The sequence below is a fragment of the Camelina sativa genome, chromosome 16 (assembly GCF_030686135.1).
Source record: "Camelina sativa cultivar CO46 ecotype springtype chromosome 16, ASM3068613v1".
In the NCBI taxonomy this organism is placed as follows: domain Eukaryota; kingdom Viridiplantae; phylum Streptophyta; class Magnoliopsida; order Brassicales; family Brassicaceae; genus Camelina; species Camelina sativa.
The window spans coordinates 30,665,188-30,676,707 of NC_141895.1; the positions used below are offsets into that span (position 1 = coordinate 30,665,188).

At 35.7% G+C, this 11,520-nt stretch overlaps 1 protein-coding gene across 10 annotated transcripts; it reads right to left on the reverse strand.

The window, feature by feature from the left end:
- Positions 1-1,906: 1,906 nt before the first annotated feature.
- LOC104753023 (lysine-specific demethylase JMJ17) lies at positions 1,907-10,014 on the reverse strand. 10 transcript variants are annotated; one of them, XM_010475293.3, is made up of 26 exons: positions 9,874-10,014; positions 8,434-9,776; positions 8,112-8,169; positions 7,826-7,948; positions 7,645-7,702; positions 7,368-7,504; positions 6,808-6,969; positions 6,602-6,688; positions 6,305-6,487; positions 6,058-6,210; positions 5,790-5,972; positions 5,625-5,690; positions 5,396-5,491; positions 5,070-5,156; positions 4,874-4,990; positions 4,581-4,788; positions 4,396-4,472; positions 4,177-4,235; positions 3,960-4,091; positions 3,700-3,859; positions 3,293-3,628; positions 3,147-3,203; positions 2,943-3,041; positions 2,755-2,850; positions 2,476-2,666; positions 1,907-2,378 (listed from the first exon to the last, which is right to left on the reverse strand). In XM_010475293.3, exons 2-26 carry the CDS (start codon positions 9,750-9,752, stop codon positions 2,219-2,221), a joined length of 4,404 nt encoding a protein of 1,467 aa, XP_010473595.1. In that variant the 5' UTR covers positions 9,753-9,776; positions 9,874-10,014; the 3' UTR covers positions 1,907-2,218. The 10 variants fall into 10 exon arrangements, with proteins under 10 accessions (XP_010473595.1, XP_087347644.1, XP_010473597.1 ...); XM_087491518.1 differs by having other exon boundaries at positions 6,058-6,207; positions 8,434-9,661; positions 9,874-10,008; XM_010475295.3 differs by having other exon boundaries at positions 6,058-6,207; positions 9,874-9,995.
- Positions 10,015-11,520: the final 1,506 nt, after the last annotated feature.

Consider the following 11,520-nt stretch of genomic DNA (forward strand, 5'->3'; position numbering starts at 1 on the left):
TTTAATACTATTATATATTTTTAAAAAATAGTGATAAAAATATTAAATACTAAGAAAAGATTAAGTTTTGTAGTATATTATTCTTCTAATGCATCTTTTTTGGCCAACAAAATCTTGATACATCGTATCAATTATCAAACAAATTAGAAGTTATCTAGATATCTTTTATTATAATCTATGACTATAATATATATAATATTTATTACTTTTATTTTAATTAGTTTAGATAATTATACTACTAATTTAGAGTTTATTTAGGTTTTTTTGAAGTTTCTTATATAAATCTTAAAGTTTAATATTTGTAATTATTATTCCCACGATTTGTATTTTTTTTTGTCTATATCTGAATTACATGTTCTTACTTGCGAGATTTTCACTAGATATTTTGTGAGTTTGTTTTTTTCACTTTATGTTATTATTAGAAGAGGTGAAATCATGTAGCCATGTAGGAGTAGGAGGTTCAAGGAATGAAGCAAGACTCGAGTTGACTTAATTTCATATAATCTTCAATTCAAAATTCAGATGTAGGAAAGAAAAAAAAAAAAAAAAAAAACTAAATCAAACTTTGTTTTTAAACAAAAATTTTTTTGGGTATAATTTTAAACTTTGATTCAGAAAGAGATTGCATGAGAGAGAGATGTGTCCTAATGTTGAGTGTTGACTAAAGGATAGGAGAGTGAATTGGGACACACTTGAATATCTCTCTCTCACATGTCCAAATCACTTTGCTATTTCTTTCTTTGCTTCGGACAGAGCCCTCTCTCCTAACTTTATTTTTTTCCCATTTTTATATTCCCCTTTTTTCCTTTTACTTTTATTTATCTAAATTCTTTTATTTTTCAAAAGTTTTGAAAGTGATTAAAAAAAATTATATATATATATATATATATACATGTTTTTTATTTTGCACCTAATTTAAAAAGTTAGTATGATGCATTTAATATCCGGCGTCTAAAAGGGCCCGACCAAAAAATCCAAATAGTCAAAAATTTGATGCACTAGATATGTTTTTTTTGTTTAATTAGATTTGTTCTGCTACTACTCCCAAATCCAATTCCTGACTACAAATTTTTAGTTTGTCTAATGTCAAGAATCTTGTTGCACTCACGCTTTAACACCAACATAGTTTTGACTTTTGACATTAAACTAAATAAATTTGACTTTCCCTTCTTCTTTTTGCCAACTTTTCACTTAAATTTAATGTGACTTTTGTCTTTCTTTGTTTTTTTTTTTACTTATTAGCAATTTTCATGAAAAATCACATAAATATTTGAGGCCGACCAGTACTGAACTTGACATTTTTTTAAAAAATTGTTTTCCTCACATAAAAAGTCCATTCCTCTTTAACTTGTTATAAATATAAAAACTACATTAATAAGATATGGATGGACACAATAAATGCAAGATATTCAAAAATGATAGAAGAGTGTTGAAGGAAGCTTTCAGCTCGAGGATGGTGTCTGAAAAGGTACAATAAGGCTCTGTTTCTATGAAAGATCCCTTAGTTAATACTTCACAGCACATCTCTACATACAATGTACATATATATTGAGAGATATGATTGTGGGTCTGTGATTTCACATGATGTCATCAAAAGTGATTCTTGTAAGGAAAGTGATCTCAACTATTGCTTTTTTTGAATTTTCCTTCTGATGTATTTGTGGGGATGGAGTGATATGATTCTCTCTTTCACACATTTTTGGTCCGTTGATTTCTGGTCCAAACCAAATTTGTTTTCAAAACTATTCTAATAGTGTTGCTGGTAATTTGATTTTGGTAGGAGTTTGTTGGTTTTGAAATTTGAAAGAATTTTAAAAGTTTATATAAGTATATTAAAGAAAATCATCAAAAATTACAATTTAATAAAAATTACCATACAAAAACAATGGTAGACCGATACAATAGATTTTAACAAGTTACAAGTAAAGCCTTCGCTTTAAGATTTAAGCTAATAAATCCTCTATACATACATAGTTGTGATTAGAATTTATCTAATACATAATACACATTACAGATCCAGTGATCTAGTTAAAAAAAAAAAAAAAAAAGATCCAATAATCTGGCAAATTATTAAAGGCCAAAAACCTTTTATGTTAACTTCTCCATTTTCTAATGGAAACATTACAAAAAGATTAGAGAAAAAAACCCCATCATCTAAAATTGAATCAATGAATTAGCTCTATATTTCAGTCCCTCAAAGAGATTATTATGTTGGTTCTTAAGTGAAAAACCATGGAAGAATATGAACCTGAGGGCTCCCTTTAGCTGTCCGTTTGATGCGTTTTCGGGTTTTCCACCGTAGATCATCAACTGCAGCACCAGCCGCTACCTTTCTTGTCCGTCTTTGGTTTCGCGACTGTGTCTCTAGCTCCGTTGATCTGTTACCAGATATCAGTTAAACAAATGGATTCAGAAAACAGAAAAGTGTGTGGCAAACGTGTTTAGAGTAAGCTTGTATTGGCTCAAGGGACAAACCTAGCGGGGTCAATCTGTGGAGTGGATTCCGCCACTGGACAACAAGCGGAGCAGACATAAGCCTCGGGCCGCCAATGAAGTTTTAAACAATAGGTGTGATACCATTCGCCACACTGATTACAGGAAACCATGGATCTTGAGTTGTATGGCTTTAGACAAATACAGTGTAACATACTCCGAGCTCGTAAAGACTGCATCAATCAACCATGATACAAAACAGTATTAGATAACGGTATAGGTTGTGTGTTAAGCATTGTTAACATTTCATTTTATATTAACCTGTAGTTCCTGCTCTGGATAGACAGGTAAATTTTCACCCTCAGAAATAAGATCGAAAACATCTTCCAAGGCAAGAGCGCCCGAGTCCGTCACCACCTGCAGATCAAACCAATAGCTCTCGCTTTCGTTAAACTATCCAAAGGGATATAAAGCAATTGACTGAAAAAACATTAAGTGTTGGCAAGTACTTTTCTAGCTCGTTTTGCCCACTCTAGTCCAGTGTCTTTCAACTCCATGAGTCTCTTGCCTAAGTAATACTCTTCGGGTGATATTTCCAGTGTTAGTCCCTGTTAATAAGAAAATGACCGAAACTCATCAACCAGATCCCTGTGGTGTTAAGGTATTTATTGAAAATCCAAAGAGAAGGATAAAGATACATTAGCCGAACATACCTCTTCTAAGTGCTGCTGAATATGCTGTAACGAGGGCTTTCCTACTTCTTTTAGCAACTGCCAATTAAAGACGCTCTTAAACAATCAAAATGGAGTACATAACCACATAAAGCGTCAAATTAAAACTCTCCGAAATCTAATTGTACCTCAGAGGAAGGTGAGCTAGAGGTTAACGTGATGGTCTTACTACACCATCCTAGTTTTAGACTTGCAGCTCGAAGTTTGGGAAGTTCAACGAAACTAAGACCAAGGGCAAGACCAGATTCTCTAGCAGAGTCCACTCTGGTTATCAAATCCATAATCTTCGGAAGGATATTGCTATGCATGCCATCATCTATTTTCGCAGTGTCCAACAAATCTTTAGTTTCTTGCAAGAGCTGATGATTATCACACTGCCACCTCTCGCAATTAAGCAACAATGTTTCAAGAACTCTTGGCTCTTGAAGCGGAACGTTTAGAGATTTAGACTGAGAAACTAGGTCCTGCGAAAAATTAAAGCATTAGTTAAAAGAAAATAAACAGAAACCAAAATAGCCATACAAGGCAGACAAACCTTTAATACAGGAAGTTCAAGCACAGAACATGGAGATGATGCCACAGAGGAAGTGGCTGATAAAAAAGGCTCAGATTTCTGAAGCCAAGTTTCAGCCGACGAGATTGTCTTCTCTATGCCTTTCAAAGAAGGCAAAACCGCATCAATGTTGATTGACGTCCTAGAAACAAACATCTTTTCATGAATAAAAGACTTAAAAGAAAAACAAAGCATCGGATGAACTAAATAAATTTGCAAGCCTTAACAAAAGATATATATACCTTACGAGATCTTTAAGGTCGTACATCTGAGTTTCACTGGCAAGGATACTGCTTGCTCTTTCCTCCCAACACCGTGCTCTTGACAAAATTCCCGAGATCTCAACAAATAACTTTTCCTCATCAATGTGTAGCCTGGAAGTATAAAATTTTAGCATGACAGTAAAAATAAAGTAGGATGCGTTACATATTGTACAATCAGTATATGGGGACAACGTACACAACAGCTTCTGAGAGCAGCTGCTCAATAAATTTCAGAGACCTTCTTGCAGTATAAACCTACATTTACCCCAAAAAAAAAAGCTGAATCAATGATCTGAACCAAAGAGAAAGCACTCAGAACATGAAAACTAATGCAGTTTCATCAGTTATCATGATAACTGCATGGGACAAGTGAGAGATACAACTCAGACAATAAAAGAAAGAGAATAACATTTACCGTTCGAGTTTTGTCCCGGCAAGACGCCTTCTTCAGTTCAACCTCAACAAGAGGCAGTCCTTCAGCTATTTCAGATACTGTGGAATGGGTTAAAGCTATCAGCCAGCCTGTCACTATGGACTATGGAGTACAACGCAAAAATAGGTGGAAATACTCTAAAGAATGTCCAAGTACAAAAGAAATACCTTGAATGCCTAACGATGCTCCAACCTTTAGAAGGGAGCTCAGATCTCTAATTAGTTTTCGCTGGTCCTTGCCTTCACGTACATCAGCCATTACATCATTATAGCGTGAAATCCAAGACAAAGTGTCAACATGGCACTGCCTCAGGATATTCAACTCATGAATGTTAACGCTGAAACTATCAAATTCATGAAGAACCTCTTCCACATTCTGTGCAGAAAAAAGAAAATACTTCAGAAAGGTTGAGCTGGTTTCTTAATCACACTGAAAGATACAGAACAAAACTACAGCCAACCTTGAGAAATAAAGAACCACTCAAAACTTTGTTACATTTATCGCGGGCTAATTCTGATTTCTTTAGCAAATCCAGAATCCCTTCTGTTTCTGGAAGTTGCACCTGAAGCTCCAACATCTATAAAGGAAAAAGAACGATTATAATGCATGAACAAGTAACACAATTATCATTTTCAGAATAAGGACAATATATTCACCTCTGACTTTAGCTTGGAAAGTGCATCCATTTCAATTCCTGGAGGTTTAGTGTCCGTGAGACAGAGTCTTGCCTTTTCAGCTAACATCTGCGGACCCATGAGGAAATGAGATTATCAAATTCAAGAAAAGACATTAATCAACATGTCTCATATTATTCGACATGGAATCATAATTTAAACCAATAGGCAATATTCACATATTCGTCTTAACTCACACACCCTATAACGGACTCCCTTGTTATTTAAAACACAAAACATGACTACTAAGATATTGTAAGCTAGCGGAACAAATAACTATACACATGTCGGTATAAACGATGGTTTACCTTTGCAGAAGAGATCTTCTTTGACAAGATCTCATGTTTTGTAAAGGAGATCGGTGAACTAGAGACTTCAGAATGCAATCGCTCCAGCTGGGTGATCTAGAAACAAAAACCAAGTAACATTAATCAAAATGCATAACATTAATGATTTAGTCAGATTGGACTGTTTTGTAACTTAAAGGCATTTTCCTCAAGACTATGTGGGGAAGTAATGGAGTTTGTAGTGGCATACAGTTGGGTTACTTGACAGAGCTGAATCGATTTTCTCAGACAATTTTCTAGCCTCTTCAGCATAGTCCTACACAGAAATGGAAACGTGTCAACAATGTAATAACATAATGGCAAACAACAGTAACGATCTAAAGGAAAACTGGGATATCACAGCTGTATGGCTAACCTTTAATTTCAGATAACCAGATTGAAAGCAAGGAACCGGGTTAACGCTCACCAACTCATCAATAAATTCCAAGTGAACTTTCATTGAATCATTGTTGGCTTCACCTTCGACTTTTGAAAGACAGTCGCTAACAGCTTCAGCCCATATCTTTGCTTTGATCAAACTTTTTGTAACATCTCGTACCTGTGTGACAAGAAAATATATTTTATTCCATAATCTATCTAAAGACATATATACAAAAGCATTCCAACAGATACTCAAAACTTACACGGTCCATTTCTGATCCAGCCCAAAGAAACTGTTCTGCTTCCTTCAACAGAGTGGCATATTCAACACTAGAAAAGGCATGGTCAAGAACCTTCGATGCTCGAAGAAGCCATTTGTCAGCTGGTCGTGTCTGACTCACTTGCATTCCTTCCTGCTAGCATGAGAAAAGCAGCAGCAGTTTATATATTTATCATAAGATATGGAAGACTGCTAACTTATTTAATACAAACCCTTAAATATAAATTTACCTTTTTGTTGAAAGCACTAGATCGTTTGGTGCCTGAACTCGGCCGTTGTGAGTTTTTGGTTTCTTGCGTTTTGCAGCCACCAAACTTCTCAACTTCTTGTACCATCCTATCCAGCTCAGCAAGAGTATAACGATATACAAGACGCAACTTTGTAGGTTCACATTCACAAAGGTGCTTCCAGTGCTGAATTCAAGATTATAAACACTCAAGTAAATAGCAAGATTATAAATTAGATTCTTAAGGGTAGCTTCTGCTTGAAGTGGATTGGTCTCTAGAAAGTTGGATATAAATATTTACCTCCAAGCATGCAAAAACAGATGGCCTGCAATTGCAGACGATAGCAGAAAGATGAAGAAACTGCTGGCAGATGATGCATGTTGGATCCTACAAATACCGTAATAAAAAGAGTCCACACATCAGAGGATTATCTAATGCAAACAAGAATGAGTATGAAAACAACTTAAACATTGAAACCAACAATATCTGATTGCAGAAAGAAAAACCTCTTCGATGCCCACAGAATCAGGGCATTCAGGCACAAACATAGGAGAAGATCTCAAAATACCACTTTTCCAGAGCTGCTCTCTCCAGTTTTTTTCCTTGCTGTATATTCTGAGCAATTCTTTCTTCAAATGTATTGATCCTCCGCTATTGCAGCAGTTTTCCTATAAGAGAATACAATTAAAACAATCACTGAAGCTGCCTAAATATCCACATTTGGTGCTTGAAGCTAGCATACACTATGGCACTAGTACAAATGAATAATTAACAGTGGTTCATCTCCCATCAAGTAATCACTATATTGTCTTTTGTGAATGCAATAGAGATAGTATATTAATCAACAAAACCAACAAACTCAATGGAATCATAAAAGCAGTATAAGCAAATACCGTCATCATGTGGTATGACCACTTGACAAATAACTAAAATGAATGAAATAAATTAGTAACAGCCAATACTAATCATGGACTTGTTCCCAACCAGAGGAAAATGGGAATACAACTCATCTCGCTAGCCTAATCATGGGACATGTTTTAAACGCTGTTAATATTGTCTCTCTTACCTTAGCTACCACGCAGAGAAGCTCTTCATGAGATATGACTGAAGGTTTCCGGTATAGCCGATACAGCTCTGCCCCAGAACCACCATAAGGTAGCCAATCAGCAGTGGCGAAGTTGACGGCTTCTGCACAATTTAAACCTGGAAGGACAACATATGCTAGTATATCACATACGGAACAAACATATTGGTAACGAAACATCCTAATGCAATTAATTGAACACTTTCACGCGCAAAACTAGTCAAATCACTACAATAACAAAAATTAGGAGTTGGCGTACCAAAATTGAATCCAGCATGAAAGGATTTTGGAAATGTGATCACGAAGTTTCCAGGCTCCTAGCAATGAACAAAAGTAGAGGGAATATGTTACTATTAATAATCACAAATAACTTCCAAACTTGCAATTGAAATGCTATTATCTCATCAATGAACTATATACTCGTATATGGTATATCAAACCTGTAATACTGTGTAGACTGGGACTTTATTTTCTTGTAAAACAGTCGGACTCAACATGGTAACCAGTTGAAAGAGCAAATCTGGCTGAGCATCAAAGAGATCGGGAAGTGTTTTCCGCATGACCTACAGAAAAATCAAGCAGCTCAAGCACCTAAACTTTTATTTCTGAAAGCAAGCACATATCCAACTATGCTAGAAAAAATATACTGAACTGTGAATAACTAGCCAATTATTAAGAGCAAAGATTAAACCCCTTTGGAGGCGTAGAGCACAAAAAAAAACTAACCTTTTCAAAAGCACTAGCAGCACTGCCTGGAACACCATACCAACATTTTGCCTCGCCCCTGAAGAGGTGTGAATCAAAAAGAAGCTGGTAGCAAGATCTTTCAAGATAAAAGGCGCAATTAAAAGAGTCTATGAATAAGAAAGTTCTAGTTAGTCTTAGAAACATCTTCTCCCTAAGACCAAGACAAAATACGGAACAGAGGAAGGGAAATTGCGACTTCCTAGAATCGAGATATCGAGAATGCAGTACTCTAAATGCTTCAGAAGAATGATAAAGTATTGTAGAAAGAAACAAAGTGACAATTACAGTAAAGGAAACATACCAGTGTAGATAATTGACAGAGTAAAAACAATGGTCTTCAAAATGCCAACAAAAAGAAGAGAAGAGCATTCCAAGATATAGCCAAGGCACCGTAACACCATTAATGTTATGACGAATGGCCTGAAGCATAGATCCTTTCAACTTAGGCATGTTATTAAGATTCCAAGGGCTACTACAATATTCATCCCATACATTTGCCTCAACTGATTCTGGTCTTTGATCACCTATTCTAGGGAAACCACTTCCATAAACAGAAGTATCCAAGTCATTACCATACATAACTTCAACCTCACCACCTGACCCTTCTACTATCTCCCAAAACTTTTTCTCTATCTGCGTCCTAGACACTGATCCTGAACCAAACCACTTTCTTTTAGCGCGATCAGCAACGCGCTTGAAATCTTCTAGTGGTAAGCATTTACCAGGAACAAACCCAAAAGTTTCTTCATCAGTGTTTAAGCACTCAAGGCAATACCAGTTCCCTAGTGGGATATGCTTCAGCGGTGGCGAGAGACAATATATATGCCAACCTTTATTACAACTATCACACAAAAGCATCACTTCGCCGTGTTTGCCACTTTTACATTGCTCACATGATTGATCAACCACTTCTTCATGTTCCACCTTGGGACTCTTTTCATCACCACTTATCTTTCTTCTCTTTGAGCTCCGAGATTCAGAACACCGTCGACTCCGTTCATTCGTTTTCCTTTTGCATCCCTTTGACGCATCCCCATTCATCCGACTGTGATAATTCTCGAAATCATGCAAGTGCTCTTTGTATAACTGGCACAAGACATGCTTAGCACACTTTGAAATCTTTTCACCAGATTTCATAAACTGATACACCTCACCCCATTTTTTCCCTTTGACAACCTTTTCGTAACCACCAAACCGCTTCACGGCATTGAACAGCTTACACAAATCCAACTCCTCTCCTTCGAAAACAACTCTCTTCTTCAGCTTCTTACCTAAATGCTCCTCCAAAAACCTATTGTACTCCAACTGAAACGTCTTCGAATTGCAAGAAGCAGGACGAAACTGCAACCGGTGAATCTCTTGTGTCTTTGTTGGGAACTTAACAGATTCCAAATCCAAACCAAAAGGAGGTTTCCAGGAACTAGGTGGAACAATCTTGCAAATACCATAGACCTCTGCCTCTGGCTTGATCTTGTATATGTACTCTAACGGATCTTTGAATTCATCTTCTGTCGGGTGATAAACAGGTCCTACAGGAACATTGATAGATCCTCTAAGTTTCTGATCTAAGACCCTTTTCTCCACTGCCTTAACTCTACCTTTTCCCATTACCAAACACATCAACTAAAACCGCACAATCATAACCTACGGATAAAATAATTCAATACAGACACGCAAAGATCAAAAACCCTAATTCAAGAACAGTGAGAATTCAATTCTAGGGTTAGCAAAAAATTTATACCTTGTGAGACTGTTGGAGAGAGGAAACAGAACAGAGCTCGTGAAACTAACAGAGTTGCGGAGAAGATGAAGTGTTCCTCCACGAATGTTTTTGTTTTTCTTTTGACGAATTTTGTTTGTGAGAAAAGAAAAAAAAAAAAAAGGTTTTAATTTCTTTTATAAAGCGCTGTTACTGAATTTCCAAAATTGGGTTTGGATAGTAACGGAAATTACGGGGAAGGAGAGAGAAAGAAAAGATATTCTCAGTTCTTGTCTACGAGAAGAGGACTTCGTGTAGTTTATTCTGATCGGAGAGGTACTACGTGTAGTTTCTCATTAGCCGTGTTTGGGCTCACATTACTAAGGCTGGTAAGGCCAAGGCCCATTATAAATCTCCCAATACAACAAAACAAATATTTCTTTTTGGTAAGTCAGAACTAATATTATAGGACAACTTGTTGTATTAGGATTTCTTTTTTTTTTTTAAATGGAAATTAATAATAGTTTAAATATATTTTTTTTTAAATATAAAAGTTTACTATTATTTTTTATGGTAGATAGGGTTTAAATTTGGAATCTAGGGTTTAGATCTAGACTTGTTTAATTTAGAGAATTTTTGACTATTTATAATTTGATATAACGTTGAGACTAGTTCGTTTTCCTGATATTCTATAGAAATTCGGATTTGAGCTTTTAGGTTTTATAGGTTACTGCTGCTTATCTCTTGATTTCAATCTTTCTCGTTAATATATAGTTTCTTGAGTATATATATCTCTTTCCGATTGGAATGAGTTGACTAGAAGCATTCCTAAGGACCTCTCATTTAATGTGTTTGTCTTGCTCTCTCAATCTATTAGATTGGAGAAAATAAATTGCACCTACCATTTATCTAGTTCAGCACATGTAATTGCACCTATCATTGGATACTTTACATTGTAATCGATTTTGAGCTAAACTGGAATGTAATCTTCAACAAAGTCATACAAAGATGACATTTTTTCGCATAAAAGGAGTTTTTCTTTCTAAAGAAAATCAAAAACGGTTTAATCTTCCCTTCAATGCTTCATATGCTTCTATAGCAGTGATGAACCCCTTGTCTCATGAGATGTCTCCCAGGATTAGCATCAAATTAAACCGTGTCCGACCATTGCCAGTTGCACAGTCAAGAAGAAGTAACATTATTAAAAGAGAAGTAAATTTTGTGAGTTTTTCAATATAATAAAAAGAAAAAGGGGAAAAAAAAATTCTCTATATCATTCGCAGGTACGAGGGGATGGTCGGTGAAAAGGCGTTTCTACTGTTGGAAGAAAACAAAAGAAAATAAAAATGCTATAGAGCGTTATGTCGGTGGCAAATGTTTAGTTAACTCATTATCTTCCTTTTCCACGTTCACATTATTCTATTTTCACATAATCATCTTTCCAAATATTTAATTTCAATTAGAGGAAAAGATAAAACTGTTACCTAAATAGTTATGTGCGACAAGGGACATGCATCTGTGTAAATGTAGTAATATATAACTAATTGTGTGAAATAGCTATATACTATTGATTGACAGCTATGGATCAATTAGATGGAGTTGTGGAATACGGTACCAGTGTGTGTGTGCGCTACGCGACGCGTCCAAATTATGGTATCATTGACAAAAACATACCATATGTATTTCTTT